The sequence below is a fragment of the Ambystoma mexicanum genome, chromosome 2q, assembly GCF_040938575.1.
Source record: "Ambystoma mexicanum isolate Mex_15411 chromosome 2q, UKY_AmexF1_1, whole genome shotgun sequence".
Classification (NCBI taxonomy): Eukaryota; Metazoa; Chordata; class Amphibia; order Caudata; family Ambystomatidae; genus Ambystoma; species Ambystoma mexicanum.
In genome coordinates this window covers 617,716,817-617,736,220 of record NC_090924.1, presented here as the reverse complement: position 1 = coordinate 617,736,220, position 19,404 = coordinate 617,716,817, and the positions used below count along the sequence as shown (strand labels likewise).

Here is a 19,404-nt window from a genome sequence, read left to right as displayed (position 1 = left end):
GCCTTTCTTTAACCAACCATCAAGCAAGAGTGCATTCGAATTGGGTAACACTGACTTCTTATTTCTGGGACAAGAAACGATTTTTTTTTTTTTATTGTAATTTTTAGTTTATTCAAACTTTTATTACAAAATTGAACACGAAAACAAGGGACAGAAACCACAAGAAAACACTATCCTTCCTATCCCTATGGTTATTCACTTAATTTCTTCCTTCGGTACAGTCTTTTCTAAATAAAAAATTAATCACTGCACAGGTTAGATGGACATTGTTGCTTGAGAGCATCATGAACCACCACTCATCAACATTGTCGTTTACGGGTGCATATTTTCCTAGGAACAAGGAACGTTCATGTACTAGCTCCTCACATTCCGTTATTAAATGTTTCAAGGATTCTTCTGAGACCTGACAGAATCTACAGATGTTATCCATTGTTTTGACATCATGTCTGGTCCAAAGCACATCTTTTGTGTGGTATATATTTAACCGTAGTCTCAAAAATGTATTCCGATATAATCTGGAAGGAAATTGCTTTTGAAGTCTTCAAAACAACTCGATTTTCTGAGTTCTGTATCCAACTCCACTGACGTAGTTTTTTTTGGCTAATTGTGGAGTAGACATCACAGTTTCCCACTTGATGTCGGCAGAGTCAACAATTAACATTATTTTGTTGACCCAATAGCTCAGCAATCCTTCATGGGGTCTTTGCGTAGATGCTGCCAGAATTCTATACGCCGGAGCAGGTTCGTTCAAATGTATTTTCCGTACAGTTATGATTGATCTCCATAGCACCGTAGCATAAAAGGAATCCAGGCCAAGCTCGTGTCTGATTTATTTTATTGAGACATGTACTGGGAGCCTAAGAACACGTCTCCAGAACTTGCCTTCTAATGTTTCCCAGCAGTGAAAGCTCAAATTCCACCCTGCTTCAGAGCTGAAGCTGATCGCTGGGACAGCTTTCTGTTTGTAAAATGTCAACACTGGAATTGTTGTAAATTTGCCATAATCTGCATGTATGCTGGCTCCCTGTAAGGCAAAGCTGTCTGTGTGATTTTTTTTTTTTTTAGATCTAACAACCAGTCTGACTCTCTTATTGAATTGTTGAAAAGTATTCCTAGGTAACGAATAGAAGGGACCTTTTCTATATTCACGTGACCAATGACCACTTAAATGCACAGTCTTTCTTAGTAAACACCTTGCCGATGATCAGGATCTTTGTCTTTTTTCATTTATTGTTAGGTCATTTGCTTCACAGTAAGTTTGAAAACTGATGAGGAGCCTCTGTAGCCCAATTTGTGTGAGGTCCATTAGCACAATATCAGCATAAATTGCCCAACTAATGTGTTGCCCATTCACCTTTGGCGGAAAGCATTTGACATCTCCAAACGCTGATGAAATATCTGCAATGTACAATTTGAACAATAACGCTGCTAGTGGGCAACCTTGTTTCACACCATTATTGGTGGGCATTTTGTTTGTTAGCTCACCCTGAGCATTCATACGCACACACACTGTGGTGTTTGAATGTAGGGCTATCACTGGATGTAGTAACGTTGGTGGACATTTCCACTTGGACAACTTTCCCCACAATTTGGCTCGAATGATTGAGTCAAAAGCTTGACGCATGTCAATAAATGGCCAAAAAATCTATGATTTTTTTTTTTTTATTTTTATTTAAAAAAAATAATTTCAGTGCCTCCAATTTTAACAAGGTTAGTATCAGGAGGTTTACCTCAGTACCCACACCTTTGGTAAAGCCTGTTTGTCTGCAGTCCATCAAACCTGCACCAATAGCCCATCTCGTTAGTTTACGTTGTAAGCAGGTTGCGAATATTTTTCCAATGGTATCAAGAAGAGCAATGGGGTGATAGTTTGCGGGGTCGTCCCGACTGCCCTTCTTGAATACCGGTACAACAACTGCTGTTCGCCATGAGTCAGGTACTTCTTTCGTTGTTGCAATTAGTTTGAACAGGTATGAAATTGGACCATTGCTCTTTTTTTTCTTTCAGCATGATATTAGTAATGCCATCAGGCCCTGCAGCTCTGCAGCTCTTGAATTTTTTAGATGTTGAATTACAGCCGCAATGTCCACAGTATTCTCAATCACATCCCAGGTTACGGTGCTGTCTGTTATCTGAGCATTACTACAAGAGGGAGCAGTACCAAATACTTTGAGGAAATGTTCTTCCCATTTCATCTTCGAAATGCATTTCCACTTGATTCAGAGTGCCTTGATTTACGATCTTCCAAATTTCTCTTGACTTGTGATTCAAGATTAACTTTAACATTTATTCGCCTCTTTCCTGATCTCTCAAAAATAAGAGACTTCAACCAATTTCTGTATCTCGACTTCCTCTTTTTAATTTCTGGTTCTACGTTATGTCTCTTTTGTTTCTTGAGGAGTCTTATATCTTTACATAACATCTTTTTTTCATTGCACACAGTACGGCTGAAGACTTGTTTCTGTTCTTGAAACGATCTAACTCCTGGTTTGCTTATGTCGCAGAATTTTGTTAGCAGAGGAACAAAATTTATTTTACTTCTTGGATACAGGCTTCCCATCCGAATGTTTTGTGAAAACTTGTCTAGTTGGGCTGCATTGATTCTTAGTCTGTTCCCACCATAATTGACATCAACGGCGGTCTCATAAACTCTCTGGGGTGTAAATTTATCGCACATCCAGTGTAGATGCAGCGGATCGTGGTCGCTCTTAGAACATTTACATATTTCAACATCTTCAATGTCAGCCCACACATTATTTGAGATCCATATGTAATCTAAAGTTTTGTGCCTTGACCCACAATGCCAGGTTGATTTAGGCAGATTGTCACTCTTTGTCCTCCATTCAACATTTCACATTCTTGGGTTTCCATAGCTCCACGCCATAGATGTCTTCTCTCTGCATTGGAGTCAGGTGTTTCTTTTCTAAGCCAATTCGTCAGCTGGATGTCATCGAACCAAGAACAATTTAAATCGCCACATATGATTATCTGTAGGTTGTGACAATTCAACGGACTATCATCTATGACTGATGTTATCGATTTCAGGTAGCCGCTGGTTGAAATCATCTTCGGATTCCAATATGTATTTATCAGAAGTAACTTTTTTGGATCTTCAAAAACCGTTGGTTTAAATTCCATCAAAATTCCTTGAACAAATAGATTGGGCATGTAAGTTTCGTTTATTTCCCATCCAAAAGAATTGTTCAGAATTATTAGTAACCCCGAAAATGGGCGACCAAGCCGATTTTTCCCCGCTGGATTTAATAGTATGGAATATCCATCTCTTGTTGGTGCCTCATGCAGCCACTTTTCTTGTAAGCATACCACAAAGTTGTTTTCTAGGGAAAAAGGAAGCTCTTGAAAGAGATGGGTAAAACCCTGTGTATTCCATGACACCAATCCAGAGAGCACCTTTCCATTTTGCGGGACTAGTTACTTCCGACGCTGCATAACCACTTTATCTCCCATCTTAGTCTGGGGGGCCTTAACAGGCCCTGCAGGATGTATTTTAAATACCTCCTTCAGTATATCTCTCCGCTTTTCATTTGTGGTACGGCAGTCTTCAACCGAGGATGTGCTAACTGACCGCTGTTTATTGCACTCTTCTTTTTGGAATGAGACCTCAAAACCAAATGAGAGAAGTTCATCTTTCGCTGATAGTAGTGTTTTTTTCTACGGCTTGTGAGCGAATATGTAGGAATACTTGGTCAGAACAGGTCTCCGATATGTATTCTGCAAGTCGGATATCATCAGAAGTGATTGTGCGTAATGATTGAATTACATGAAGTAGGCGCATCATGTTCTTTCTGTTCAAATTTACTTCATTTCCGTTCGGGAAGATATTTTCAATCCGAATTTTTCCAGTCGCTCCTTTTTTAACATAATTTTTCTCAGAGCGCACTTGAGGTTGATGGACAGTTTGTTTAGACCTTTGCGCTTGAGTTTGTCTTGGGTTTAAAGTTATGTTTGTCCGGTTTCTATTTTTTGGAGCCACCTTTGGTTGAGTATTCAGATTCCTCGGCACAGTTTTTAGAACCAAAGTTTGATCTGCATCTCCATTGGGGAATTGTCTCAGTTTACATTTGTGCACTCCACATCCGCAGGGCGAATGGTTTGAGGATTCAGGCATCGGAGTCAAAGCACGCGAATTCGCTGCAAGGGGGCCCCTCATTTTCCTCTGTTAGGGATTCTTCATCAGCATCAATAGAGTACATTGACCAATAACCAAGAGCCAGTGATTTCTTTATCGTCTCCACTGATCTGGATTCCGAGTCCAACCTGGAGCGTTTTTTTTGGATTGGTTTCCTGTCTCGGCTCCTGTTGTTCGGCTTTCTTCAAGGCACAATCGTGATTGGCTTTATCCACTTGAGGCACTTGTGTCTTGTCAGTCGTCGCTCGCTGAAATAGGCCCCGTTTGCGAGGTGTTGACAAATTTCATATGAATTGTCTAGTTTTTACTGTATTTTGCTTACGCCGACATTTATTTGCACCGCCCTTTGTCATATTTCCATCGATTATTTTTTTTTTGTAGTTTTTTTTTTGATTTTTTTGATTTTTGATTTTTTTTTTGATTTTTTAAAATATTAAAATATTTATTAATTTTTTCATGGATAGGTCCAATGTCTTTGCGCTACCCACAAATATGCCGGTAGTTTAGGGGGAATAGTTGGCTCTACTATCACAACAGGTGAAGTCAGTTCCTGATTTTTTTCCTCCCATCTTAGATGAGTCTTCTATTCCAGCATCAGTTGACGATGCTCTTGGAAGTGCTGCCTGTACAGATGGAGGTAGTGGCTGACTAGTAGTTCTTGTCTCTTCTGGTGGAATAACTATATTGTCTGGTTTTACAATGCCACTGGCATGCTGACCCCTCTGTAAATTGTTACAGAGGGAGTGATCGTACACACAATTTTTGTCCAGATGACAAAACCATTTCATGCATTCAAGAATGGCATCCATAAGGTCAGCAGAGTTGGTATGCTCTTTCATTGCTAAATCACCCAATCTATGTTGCTTTTGCAACAATAGGTTTACCTCCAATTCACTCTTTTGTTGCAATAAGGAGTAGCTGTGTGTCAGATTAGACAATTGTCCAAATTTGCCAGTATTACACCTTAATCCCTTATTGATTAATTCAGTGATTCATACAGTTTTACGAAGGGTATCAATGCCAAGGACGTCGCAGCCAACACATTGTTGTGTATCTGAATCGAGGCGGCTACTGATAGATTTGCCTTCTGAGCGTTTTCTCTTTCCTGCTCTTTTAATGTCTGCTCTTTGTCATGCTGATTTGTTTGGTCACCGTTTGAAACCACCAAGTCTTCTCCATTATTCTGTGACCTCTCAGGTGTGGAATCATAACAATTTTGTAGCACTGACTCATTTGCTGCTCCTCTCATGCCATTGGCAATGTCATTTACTCGCAGGTTTTTCAGCTGTGGGGTGCTTGTTCTTTCTCTATTTTTAATTGAAAGGCGAGCTTCAGCAGAGCTGACTCTTTCTGAACACAGGTTTGCATCCACATCACCCACAGCGATCTTTTTATTGACTGGTTGTGTAAAGCTTTTGACCAGACTGTCTTTAATTTGCAGGTAATCGTCAGTCAAACGCTTGGTTAAGCGAGCCTCCCGCTCAGCAACATTGAGACTCGATTTTAGGTGGACCGATGTTTTATTTTGGGTAAGGTCGGTGCCTATAGCTTTTGCTTTTAATGAGCCAATTTCAGGGCGGTGTGTTAATTCTCTGTTCAATCCAGTACCATTGCTTCGTTGAGTGCCGGCGGTTCCAATTCTCAAAATGTTTGAAAAGTTTAGCCTGATATCTGATTCACAGTTTAAGCTGCCTTTGGCATTAGAAATTCCCGCCACGTGAATTTTTTGACATGACTCGTCTCGGCCATCTGGAAAAGCAAACACTGTTTGTTTAGATTGGAATACAGGATGATTAGCAACACATGTGCGCAGCGTGCTCGCTGGTGCTGAGAGTGGAGCCGTATCCTGGTCGGCTGAATGCAAGAAAGACACATTCTGCATTACAGCCACTGATTCGGCATGGGTTGGTACTCGAAATACTTCAGGTACCATAATGCATTTCGTCTGTTCGTCTTGAAGCTGGGGATCAAACGACACTTCTCTTTGTTCGAAAGAGCTTGTAGGCACTTGTATCTCCAACAGTTCAACATCTGTGATATCAAACAGAGTTTGGAATTGCGTGGGATCAATGGTTATACAGTTTCGGAGTTCACATGGTCGCCGTTAAGGACACTGACTTTGGTTCCAAGTAAGTTAGCATGTAATGATTGTGCTATTTGTGTTTTCTCCGCTCCCGATGGACACAATTTGCCTTCGAGCTGTTCAAGGGGAGGCAAATGTATGGTTGTATGTTGTGTGCATGTAATTTCCTCCACACTGGTGTTTAATTGAGCAGAGGCGAGAGACTGTAAAGATGGCACAGCAGTCTGAGTGTTATTTGGTAGAAACATTCCAGCACTTACCTCAACATCAGTCTTGTGGGTTGTGGGGAAACCGAACGTTTTTGTCAATTTCGACTGACGGCGCCCAAACAGCGTTTTCAGCCGTTTCTGAGGGCCTGGCACCACCATTTTGCCACTGTTGACCATCTTCTTTCTTTTCACCGACCCGGACTGGGCAGACTGGGACTCTACGGGACTCCGCGCGGCACTCTGCGCCAGCAACACCTATTTAAGGTGGAGTCTACCAGTTAAAGGGCCAGTATAACTCAGGTTGAGTAATTCACTCCGTCACTCCGTAGCAACAGCTCATCTCAGTGCAGAATCCTGGGCAGGGTGGGACTCTACGAGACAATTCAGTTGTCGACATTTAAATCGTCAGTAATATTGTTAATGCAGTTTCTTAGTTCAACTAGTTCTTAGCCCTCAGAGCAACAATCAGTTTTAATATTGCTAGTGAAGCATGTTAATTTCTGCTGCATGTTAACTGGCAAGTCTCCAGGACAATCAGCAAGACGCCAGGGTTGAGTCACATACAGGCTAGGTATAAACCAGAAAGTAACAGTAACTTCATCCAATCAGGAAGACTCCATCTGGGTGGCTAGTAACGTGGGCAAAATCACAACATGATGTAGGACCATGTTCAATTTTAGATCTGGGTATTAGATGGTGCTTCCGTGAAATTCAGAAAGCCATAGATTTTGGCATAGGAGCGAGTGCAGAGAGAAGGAAGATGATTTGTGATGAGGGACACTCAGCCAGTGGGAGTTTGGATTCTACCCACACATTGACCGCTTTCCCACCCATTGCTCACTCCTTCCTGCCTAAAACGCACCCACCTGGGATCTCTAAACTAGCTCAATAGTGCAGTAAATTCAATCTACAGGCTTTTATGGGGTGCCATCGATATTTCTAAGCATTTTTCTGAACGGAAATTCCTACACTGCAGCTGTAAATGAGTTCTTGGTCAAATAAACAGGTCTTTTTCAAGTGTACCGTTAGTCACTTTTTAAGAGATATATGTGCCCTCGTATCTGTTCCTTGGATTTAATCCTTGTTAGACGCAAGCATTGGCAAAGCTAAATTTTCTCTTTAATGGGCAGTAGGAAGGCTTTTGCCAGGCCCTGCCATGATATGCTCAGGGTATCACACAATTTGCTAGCTAATGCGTATTTTATGCCTATACTAATGCCAAAACTGTTGACCATGCCAATGCTTTTTCAATTTTAACACTCGGCCCTGCTGTAACTGGGATAATTTAAGGTTGCAGCCAAAAGCGGAGGGAACCTCTTTAAGTTCAGAGAAACCTGCTACATTCATCCTTTTATGCAGGTTTATGAATTAAAATAGCTTTGTCAAAGCTACTTCGATTCCAAAGCCCAACTCGGATAATCAGTGACCAATTGGAAGACTCCTTAGAGTTCAGGACGACCATGGGCCTCCTAGGTATGCTATGTTATGTTATTGTGATTTATTCCACGCACCGCTGCCATTTTCATGGTCTCCATGCGCTCTGGCAGATCTGAAAAGGATGGAGAGCTCGGAGGAGAGGTGGGGCTACTGGTTAGTTAGTGGGATTGAGAGGGAGAGTGCTAGAGAGCCTTGACATGCTGTTGGTAGCTTCAGATCAGAAAAACCGGTGACTGTGTGGTGGATTTGTTTGAGTGTATGTTGGGGATGGTTGGTATATGCAGCATCATAAATGCCACCTAATAGGGCACACCTGATAAGGAGGGAGTGACGCGATATTGCGACGCACAACCCACAGGAGGACAGCATGGATAAGAGCAAGGACGGCACAAAGGACCTACGGGCCCTAATAGGTATACAGCAAGATGTAAATGCAGTACTGTCAGAGCGGAAAGCATTTCGTGCAGAGGTGCAGGTGTCAATGGGGGTGGTCACGGAGCGAGTCACGAAAGTGGAAAATAGGGTTGACACACTACAGCACAATCAACAATTGCCAGACATTGCAGACATCGGAGGAGAGGCGAGGCTTAAGGAACTGGAACAAAAGGAAAGGGAGGTCAGGTGCAAGATGGACGACATCGGGAATAGGAAAGAGGAGAAATAACATTGTGCAAAAAGAATCAAAGACTGGCAGATAATGGGAAGGGTGGGTGCCTGGCCTCTCCCTTGCTAGGGGTCCTGCAAGGCTTTAAACCTTTAGTTTGAGAGAAACTCCAGGGATATGAAAAATATGTCTCCCCATTTCTCCTTTCTTAGTGTGCAAGGGGCAGCAGAAAGCAGACTAATGCCTCATACAAACTTGATTGGGGTGCTGCTGCAACATTAATTTTATTTTATTTATTGATGTTTTATAATGCAGCTATACACAATGTGTTTCGAGGCGCAACAAGACAAGGTGGGGGTGGGAGGAAGGGATGACAAAACAAACGGTCCCACTAGGCTTTTTGACATTCGGATCGTTTAAGTGCAGTAGTAGAAGTGCAAGGGAGAGGGGAGAGGGAGTGCCAGAGGGTTAAGCAGGTGGACAGAGCCCAGGGAGAAGAGAGTGCAGGGGCAAAAAGGTTCACGTGCTAAGTGCGTGGAGTGGGCTGGAAGGGCTAAGGGGGTGCACGCCCAGAAGGGCAAGTGCAGGTTGGGTGGGGGCATTCAAAGAAGACCAAGTGCAGGGGTAGACTGGTAGGGGATGGCCTGGTGCCCTTTAAGAATCTGAAGGCACCAGGCAGCCAGTCAAGAGGCAGAGGGGGTAACAGATTAGCAGGGGAAGGGGAGAGGGAAGAAGGAAGAGAGAAGGAGGGTCTTGAGAAGCTTCTGGAACTTAAGGAGATCCGGCTCAAGTCTGAGAGGGGCAGGGAGGCCATTCCAGGGGGAGGCACCTGCGGAGGAGAGAGAGATCTACACCCACTCTCTGCTTGGATAACCGTCTGATCTGCAGTGTTGGAGCTAGAAGACCGAAGGTCTCTAGCAGGGAGGTATGTAGGGAGAGAGAGTTGGATGTAGCAGGGTCCCAGATCCCAGAAAGCATTTTGGATGATGCTGAGGGTTTTGAACTTGATCCTCGCAGCAACCGGGAGCCAGTGGAGAGATTCTAGGGCTGCAGAGATGCGGTGTCTGGGCTTGAGGCCAAGGATAAGTCTTCCAGTCCTATTCTTGATTAGTTGAAGCAAGGGAAGGGAGGAGTTGGGTAGGTTGAAGAAGAGGCTGTGTGAAGGCATCATGAATCCAGACACACACACAGACAACGGATTCAAAGTTCCAAATAAACTGTTGTATTTAAAGAAATATCAGGATGTTAAAAAGCCTAACTTGTGCTATGCTAAGGTGGGATTTCCCTACCTGGACGAAACTAAGGTAAGTCTGAGTCCAAGTGTTAAACGTAAGAAACTGTTTGTATTCAAAACCTATCATTGCCCTCACAATATGCTAAACTATATGTAGGGATGTCAGGAACTAAAGAAACAGTGTTCAAAAAGAACGTTCTGAGCTTCTTTCAGCTCACAGCTTTCTTATAGCTCCCTTCCCCAAGTATAAACCAGTTCCAGAAACATTCTCAAGGTTACCTTTCTTAAATTAAAGGTTAAATGGTTCTAAACAATATTCTTGGTTCCCTCCCCCAGTTTTAGGCAACACAATTCAAACACAAAAGGGTCTTGAGGCTCCTTGCCCAGGAAAACAAATGTAGCTTCTTAAGTCTCAGGGATCCCTTCCCCAAGTCTTTCATCTTTTTATCACAAACAGGTGGGCCTCTTGGTTACTTCCTCTATTCCCTTTGTCCATAAACTTGTAATTCTGTTCTTCATGTAATAGGATTAACTTCAATATTTTTTCAGGCTTTTTGAAGCTTTCAGTTAATTGGTAATTTCACTGTCTCGCTCTCTTTCTCCTTTATAACATTCTGTTAATTCAATCTTCCTTAAATTTGAAGTTCCATTACATTCAGAATTGAACATGTAATAATTTTGCTCAGGTGGTAAAGATCCATTCACTTTGACATTCAGCATACAGTAATTTTGCTTAATTTTAAATTCCCTTCACTTCGCGATTCAACAAGCGTAGAGTTCTGCTTAATGGTTACATTTTTATTCAGTTCAGTATTCAATAGGTATTGTTCTAGCTTTAAAATTCTGTCTCATTCAGCCCGCTGTTTAATGTGTTTGTTTCACTTTAATTGAAATGCCAAGCACTCAGAGACTTTCCAAAACGTTTTTTTTTCCAAGATGCGCGACCACTCCGATACAAAGTATTCTGTAACAATGGCAAAGTTCAATCATTCGTGCACCAGGTTTCTCATCAGGTAGAATCGGGTTGTTTTATTTATATTTTTTATTTTGTTTGGTGTGGATGTTTGAGGTAGATTGAATCAAATAGAACCAGGAATGATACTACATCATAGGGCTAGATGGCACTGGTAATGCTTCCTTTACAAGGTTAGCAGGATGTTGCTATGTCTTGTTTCATGTCCCGACTATCGTAAGCCTTCTGTTGAGGCTTGTATAATGAGGATGGCATATTTTTTTAATAAGGGCTTGGCCTGGTGTTTGAAACATGTCCCATGCTCATGAGCTCCTATGTTTGTTCTTTGGTGATGTTATCTCAGAGCCTAGTTCAAGCTCAAGCTAATTTAGAATTTGCACTGTATCCAAAAATCTAGTCGATGTTTTGGCCCATAAGCCTGCCTGGGTGGGTCTTATTCAGGCCACCTTAACAACTTGGAGGGGGGAGGGCAGGATGGTTAATGAGTTGATCACCATTCATGATCCTACTTCCATGGTGCATCGTTATTTTTCTTTTCGGTTCTCAATAATTGATTGAATCAAAAGTCCCTGTTTCTATATGTCCCACCTGTGTGTGAGGTTTACCCGGAGTGGAGTGAGAGCCTGTTATTCCCTTTTTGGCTTGATGATTACATGGGGTACTTGCTAAGCTAATGATATATTCTGGCAGCTGGAGGATCTTCTTTTCAATGATCAAACAGCAAGGAGCGCCCTGCTATTGTGTCTTATTACTTAAGTATTTCTTTCTATCACCTTTATGTTTAACAAGAACTCAGGTGCTGTTTTCTGCATCTTTCTCTGTAGGCACCTTGCAGGTCGAAGCTGTGATTGCCCCTCTGCCTGGGGCTTTACACGTGCACCTATACTTTGTACAGTTAAATAAAAAGGGGGGGGTTACATCTAAAATGTTGAAAAACCTAATTTTGGCCTCTGGAACCTTGTTTGGCTCAGTTATATGAACATGCATTTGTAAATCACAGCACACAATCTCACATCATTAGCATTTCAATTTCCATTTTCTTTTATATCATTTTTTTAATTTAGATTCTGACGCCAATTCTATGTCATGACATCTGATATTGATGGGCTCTTCTCCCTGCACACAATTCTACCACAAATACCTACCCAGATGATCAGCGCAAGGTCCTTACCAGCACATGATAGGTAGACGCTGCACCAATCTTCACTCGATTTGAAATCTGTTAGCTAATGTACTGTTAAGTTTCAGCACTTAATACTGGGGTACTGTCCACTTGAGTGCATCCAGATGAAGCAGGTAAGGCAGCTCAATCACAATGATGTTGCAGTATGCACAGAGTTGTACAGATTGGTTCAGTAAGGAAGGGAAGATTAGAGCTCCAGTCTCCTAGTTACACGGTCAACAAGTTAACATCTGGGCTCCATGTCCTCCCTTAGATATTGCCTTTTCTCTGACATGTTGTTCATTTTAGGAATCTCTACTTCTGCCAATAACAATTTGCTTGCAACACAATTCAGATACATTTCTTACGTGTACATCCCCTGTACATGCACAGTCTCCTGCAAGTGACATCCAGCCCATTGTGACAATATCTTAATAGAAGGTCTGCAAAGTCAAAATGAGTGTCTGGCCAATATATCCATAGAATCCAACAGCCCATGTGAGTATGTTGAGTATGTAGTCTAACAAGTATTAACGATGAACGCAAATCGCTGTTAGTCCCCTGCACTATAATCAAGACTAGACTCTTCAATTATTTTCAAAATCAATACTATTTTAATTGAAATCAACCATTATAATCTTTGTAATTTCAAACTTCAATTTCTTTGACAATGCACTGTTATTATTTACATTACTTTAAAACATGAATTTTTAGTGTGGAATATGAAACACATGCGTTTAACTATACCACATTTCATCAGCAAGTGACTTTCAAAATATAGAATTCAGAAAGTGTTTTTTTTTTTAAAAGAGAATGTATAAAAATACATTTATACAAGCACATTTTATTCATATTCATATTCAATAATCAGTAAAGGTTCTCGAGTGTTTCTCTCCTGGAATATTTCCCAGTGAATTTCGGATTCGTTCATCGTTAATCGTTTGTCAAGGGCCAATCCTGTCTGCTTCCTAATAAAATATATACAGATATTGTGTAAATATCTGTTAAATCTGCTTCAAGATTTATACTAATTTAATACTAATGTTCTGTACACTTGAATCTTGTCAATTTTAAATGGTTTTGAGGACCTTTGCTCTTCACATTTAAAATGTCATTTCTTCCATTACGGTTATCTTCCCATATGCAGAATATCTACAAAATATTTACCAAAACGTTTGTTATAATAGTGGCGTTCTGCTTTTTCTGTGCAAAATGTTGTGTAACCCAATTATAATAGTCATCTCAATGGTGCCCTTTACGCACAGATATCACAGCGTTGTGTGTAGTTGGATGGATTGTTTAAACCAATAACATCAAAGTCTGTAAATAATAATAATGACATTTTGCGTGATTAGGTTATCCAGTCCTGGTTTTATCTTATTTGAATTCTGTTACTTTCAGTTATGAATTTAAAAGTGAAAAAGGCAAAATTACAAGTTTGAGGAATGCAAAGGATTCACAGCTGAATGATATACTCGTGCATGACATGAGGGAACTTGAGAGCTCTGCAGTTTCCCACCCTTCTTACGTTTGGTAGGGTGGTCTAACAATGATTTATCTGTGGTTTTTCCATGGTCTGCCATTTCGTTTCCCATTGTATCCTCAGGTCATCGGAATACCTTTTGTGAATCTGACACACAAAAAAATGGCACTTATTGTTAGATTTACAATTCTACTGTCTTAAAGTGAAGGAATTGGACTGCCTAGGTTTCTTTGGGAGAAACCATCACACGGCGGAATTGTGGACTAGAAGGGTCACCATAACTTTAATCTTCACTGTTACACTTTTAGACAATAGTGAATCAGAAACAGTTTTGATGCTCATCACTAAACCCAGAATGTTCTCATTTTGTAAGTTAAATATTTCTTTCCTCTGTGTCAAGCCCTTATTCTCCTGTGGGAAGTGTCCTTGACTCTTCTGGGTATCCAATATTTTTGGATAAAAAGTGTTGATGGTCATTGACAACTGTCAAATGTATGTAATTATTAGTGCTTTAATTGGGTCAACTGGAACACCGGTAAACATCACTGACTAGGCATTCTTTCAAGCCGTAGAAGCAACTGCTGACATACCCTCAAAATATTGTGATGTATTCTTCAGCCTATATCATTTATGGAATATAGATGACTCATTTCTTTTTCTTTTCCCAACAGCTGATCGTTAAGAAGACAACTGACTTCCCTTCCACTGAATACTCACTGGTGGAGGATGTTGCCCTCCACTTCACGTGTTTGATGGACAGGCTCAACGAGCAGCGCCTCTTCCAGCTAGATCTTTGTGACGTAGACATTGTCCTGGTGCACCATAAGAGCTCCTTTCCAGCACACAAGGGGATCCTAGCGGCCTACAGCCAGTTCTTCCACTCCCTCTTTACCCAGAACAAGCAGCTCCAACGGGTGGAGCTCTCCCTGGAAACGCTAACTTCCCAGGGGCTGCAGCAGATACTTAATTTCATCTACACTTCCAAGTTGCTGGTTAACGCCTGCAATGTGCATGATGTGCTGAACGCAGCTGCGGTCCTGCAAATGAATGACATTGCAACCTCTTGCCAAGAACTGATCAACAGCAGATCATTAAGCCGGATAATGGCCGGGGAAATGGCCACTCAGGAAAGCCGGAACAATACACGTCCCCCACAGTATTACTGTGATATCAAACAGGAGTTGGATTCCCCAATCGCCAAGATATATGATCGAGAGGGGAAGGACCTTTTTTCAGTGCGGGTGGAGGACTGTATCCCCACCAAACAGCACCCACCACCTGTTCCCCCAAAACAGTATTTCAAGGAAGAGAAATCCTTGGCGCCAACAATGTGTAAAGTTGAAGGCCCCTACGCCACTGACTCGGACATTAAAGCCGCTTATGATCGTGAGCAAATAATTGTAGAGGTGAACCTCAACAACCAGACTTTAAATGTTTCAAAAGGGGCTGAAGGAATGTCTTCGTCCAATGACACTACTTCTCTGATGGGTTGCTGTGACGACCCAAAAAACTCTAAAGAAGATGGTGTGTGTGAAGATGGCGAGAATGTAGAAGGGGAGGAGGACGAGGAGGAAAATGCAGATGGTGGAGAGGAAGATGAGGATCAGAGTGAGGAGGAAGACCTAGAAGAGTCCAGCGAAGAAGACGAGGATGAAGATTACGAAGAGGATGATGATGGGGCTCCAGCGGACATTAGAAATGAGGAAGATGTACAGGTCAGGGGCGCGCGATCTGCACGGATAACCACAGCTTCGATATCATCCAGGCCCCAAGAAGATGAGAAATCAGCAGGTGGCGGGCAAGGGAGGAAGAAGGAGCAGGATGGGTTGGGCCAGAAAGTTAAGCTAGAGGAGAAACAGAATTATCCCTGTAAGAAATGTCCCCGGGTGTTCAATAATAGATGGTACTTGGAGAAGCACATGAACGTTACACACAGCAGAATGCAGATCTGTGACAAATGTGGCAAGAGGTTTCTTCTGGAAAGCGAGTTGCTGTTGCATCACCAGACAGACTGTGAAAAGAACATACAGGTGAGACCAAGTTGCCCAACCTCACACCATTTTAGGTTTCCCCGGCAGATGTCTGTCAAAGGATTTCCACAAGAGCTGCACTGTTCCAATACAAACTGGGGTGTTCAAATCAGTATTGTCAGAACATTGGTATGACCCAGTCCATCACGCAGTGCAGCTTTAGCTACGACAACGATCACATAGCAGATGGAAAAATATTTGAGAAAAAAACAATCGCATTTTATTTTATTGCTGTTTTAAGGCCAGAAATCTTACCATTCCAAATAGTGGGCCCGGGCCTGTCCCACTAGCCAAAATGGCTAGTGCTCCCTGGGTTCTGTAACATGAAAATGAAAAGCGAAAATGCAGAATATTCTTGCAAATGTAGGCATCAATAAAATGATGACTTATCAGTGCACATATGCCAGTGGTTGCCTGCACACTAGATCGGGTCAGTTTAAAATGACATATTCACCCATTTCTTAAAAGCTCATCCAACGGTGTGTTGCACCCTCTTGCACGGGCATCGTTAGGGAGGGGGCAAAGGGGGGACGTGCCCCCATTTGCTGCTTTGCTCCCCTAATTGGTGGCCTGCCCCCCTTCTGCAGGGGTGGACTGGGAACCAAGAGGCCCATCGAATACATTTTAAAGTGGCCCCATTTGACACTTTTTCAGCAGGCAAAACCCTTTTCCTATTAGAAAATTTGGAAATAAAATAGGTCACCACACAAAGGAGACCCAGGGTGCAAAGGCCTGCTGGGAAATCACCAGAGTTCTCTATAGTCCAGTCCACCCTTGCCCTTCTGGCAAAAAACTCTTTCCATGAGTCTTAAAGGTGCTGCTTTTCCCTTCCTTTGCGCATTTGCAGGTTCAGTTGGCTTAGACTGGGGTCTTTCTTCTGGCTTGAAAGGGACACCACGGGCATTCATGGGCCATGAATATCCATGGGGTGAGGGCCATCACTGTTAAAGGTAGGCTTCCTAGGTGCTGGGCACACTATTGTTTTTCAGATGTGCAGCTTACATTTCCAAACTGAAACATGCTGCTTAAACTTACATTCACTAGTTTTCTTTAACATGTGATTATTTTGTTTGTTGCACTACCACACAAATACCCTGTCGTTTTTTGTGTTCCTTCCATTGTTTTTTTTATCACAAGATACATTTCGAAAGATATTGTATACTTTTCAAACTGCTTAATCACAAATAAATGCTTCTATTGTGATGACAGCAGTTATTAGGAAATTAAACTGTGTGTTCATGGGTGCCAACTTTCGATTTTCACTACAGGGGCAGACATTCCCCCACCCCTTTGCTGAATATAAGCAAGTGACCAGCCCAACCTATCCTCTGACTGAACACATTTTATAGCACTTGTTTTTTTATAACGAATTGCAAAACGTCAGACGATTTACACTTAATTTTTAATATGTAAAATCTCAGCAACAGTCACTCAACTTGCTGGGCTACCCTGGTAGCCTTCTACTGTAGGGCATGTAATATCATCCACCCCAACGTGCTGCAAAGTAGGGCGTACATGACTTGAAGCCCTGAATGAAAAGGTCTGTCTCTTAAAGAGGGAGGCAGTTACACCACCCTCTGTGTGCTGTGTGTTTGCTCCGTATGTGGGCCTACAACAACTTGGTGATGAGGTAGTCCGTTGGGACTTGCAGCCAGAACACCACCGAGTAGTCATGTTTGCGCGTTGTGTGGAGGAAAGCGTTCCGGACACCCAGCGAGGTGTTCCCAGTCTCTGCCACCTCACTGCGAGGTGCAGAGCGGCTAGCAACTCTCGCGCTTGCCTGGAAAAAAGAAATGTATTAAAATAAATAAAGGACAAAGTGGCACACGCCAAGGCCGGCCATCCAAATAGGGGAGAGAAGAAGTGACGCCCCCTCTACAGACGAACTGCTGGTACAGGACGTAGCACGTTCCCTGGCAGAACATGTGCTTTGTTCTGCTGACTGGAGCAAACTGATAGGGTGGCCAGAAGAAAATTGTTTGCACTGCTCGAGTGTCCCTGTAAGCATCTGTTAGCGTCTCTACACAGTGAGCTTTCTTGTGCGACAACAGGTACGAGGATGTCCCAGGCAAAAGAAATAGGGACCGAAGGAGGTGACATGGAAAATGGGATGCCATTGTCACTGGATCGGTGGCAGCAACACTTCCATTTCAATCCGGTCCCGTAGTTTGATGTGGCGGGGTCACGGGATATGCTGGATGGGTGCTATGGTGTGAGCATTTGGACATCTTTGGGTCTTCCAAAAATCCGGGATGACGACACAAGTGCTCCATGCTGCTCTTTTATGCTGGCAGTAAAGCGCACCGCCTTTTCAAAACTTTGCCACAGGGTGTTGGGCCATATGCAGACTCCAAAGCAGCCTCAACTATTTTACACCAATTGTCAATATGGACTATGAAAGGTACCAGTTGAGACAGGCACAACCAGAGCCGACAGTCATTGGATGCCTTGGGAACTAGGTTGCGTCATCTGACCTCCACATGTGTCTTCCAGGACAAAGAGGGAGAGATTAGAGGCCAAAACATCCTGAAGTGTCACTTGTTACAACCGAGGAAGCACATTTTGAAGGAGCCTGGCGTGCCTCTAGCATGTATTCTGGAGGTGGGGTGAGTGAAGAGCTGGCAAACACGAGAGCATCACACGTGGAAGATGCAATGAAGGGTAAGAAGATCGAGCAGACGCATGCGATCAAGTATACGCCCCTTACTCTAAACCCAGCAAGAGAAGAGGGAAGGTGAAAGTCCATCCACCACAACAAGGACATCAAGATCCAGCAAAATCATCATGTGACCAGTGTGGTGGACCACTCTCGCATCCCAAGGAGTGTCTGGCGATGTGAAGACAATCTGGACGATATGGCAAGATGAACCACTACGCAAGCATGTGCCTGGTGGCATAGTGTTCATTCCCAATTTGGCTACAATCACAAAACCTCTGTGGAATTTTATCCTTCGTGATACATTGTGGGAGTGAAATGCAACCATTCCGACTGCATTAGAGAAGGCCAAAGCAGCCTTTGTGGAGGACAAGACAATGACGTTCTTCATCCACCATTACGGAACAGAAATGTTGGTCGATGCAAGTCCAGCAGGTCTGGTGGCAGTGCTGCCACAGGTAGATGGTGAAGATGTGTGAAGGCCCACCGCATTTGCCAGTAAGGCGCTCAAGGCTATGTAGAGAAGATAAAAATTGAGTGTGAGGCACTGGCCATGCTGTGGGGCTGTTGGCATTTTCATTTATATGTCTTTCAGTGGCCCGCCACTGTGGTCACGGGCCATAAACCATTGCTGCCTACATGGCTCTGCCCTGTGCTCGAAACTGAGATTGGAGAGGTGAATGCTGCATCTGCAGGATAATAGAGTGATGCTATGTTTTGGGGTGGGGCATCAAATCCTGCTGATGACTTTTCGAGGCATCCACTGGTTATGGATCCGGAAGAGGATGTCCAGAAATTGGAGACCTACGAGCTGATTAACATGGTTACAAGTGGTGTGGTGCCCAACTCAATGTCACTTGAAGTGATCGCAGCGGCAACAAGCAAGCACAGAGGAATGCAGGTTTTAGACCAACTACGTGGAGGACAGTGGAAGACACTGCTGGCTGATGTGGAACAATGCACACCAGGTGTTTATAAATGGACTCTGAAGAGTGATATCTGAACTCCCAGTGGGAGCTGAAGGGGTGTGGATATGGGACACAAGTATAGTAATTCTACCGGCCCTGATTCTGGCAGTCCTGGAAGAGGCACGCACAGGTCACCATGGCACGGGCAAGTCCAAGGCACACTTCAGGGAGAAGGATTGGTTCCCTGATCTGCAGGCCCACATAGCTTTGATAATTAAGAATGAAAATGGTGCCAGGATGCTGGTAGTCTTCCTAAACGCACAGCCCAACCCTCCACCTCATCTCGCAGCCCCCCTCACCCTTCAATACTCCAAGGTATGTGCACCTCCTCCACTCTTGTTCAACCCCCCCTCCCCTGCTCCAAACTCCACATAAATCTCGCTCCACACAAGCAAGAGTGGCACGATGGAGAGCA

The 19,404-nt window shown here is 43.1% G+C and overlaps 1 protein-coding gene across 2 annotated transcripts in view; it reads left to right on the top strand.

Annotated features, from left to right (window-relative positions):
• ZBTB47 (zinc finger and BTB domain containing 47) overlaps positions 1-19,404 on the top strand; it is a 276,446-nt gene that overhangs the window by 127,363 nt on the left and 129,679 nt on the right. Inside the window, exon 2 of one of the 2 annotated variants that reach the window (XM_069647766.1) lies at positions 14,007-15,050. In XM_069647766.1, the coding sequence (XP_069503867.1) occupies positions 14,007-15,050 (1,044 nt within the window). Of the gene's footprint in view, positions 1-14,006; positions 15,366-19,404 lie in introns of both variants that reach the window. The other variant, XM_069647765.1, reaches the window with a different exon arrangement.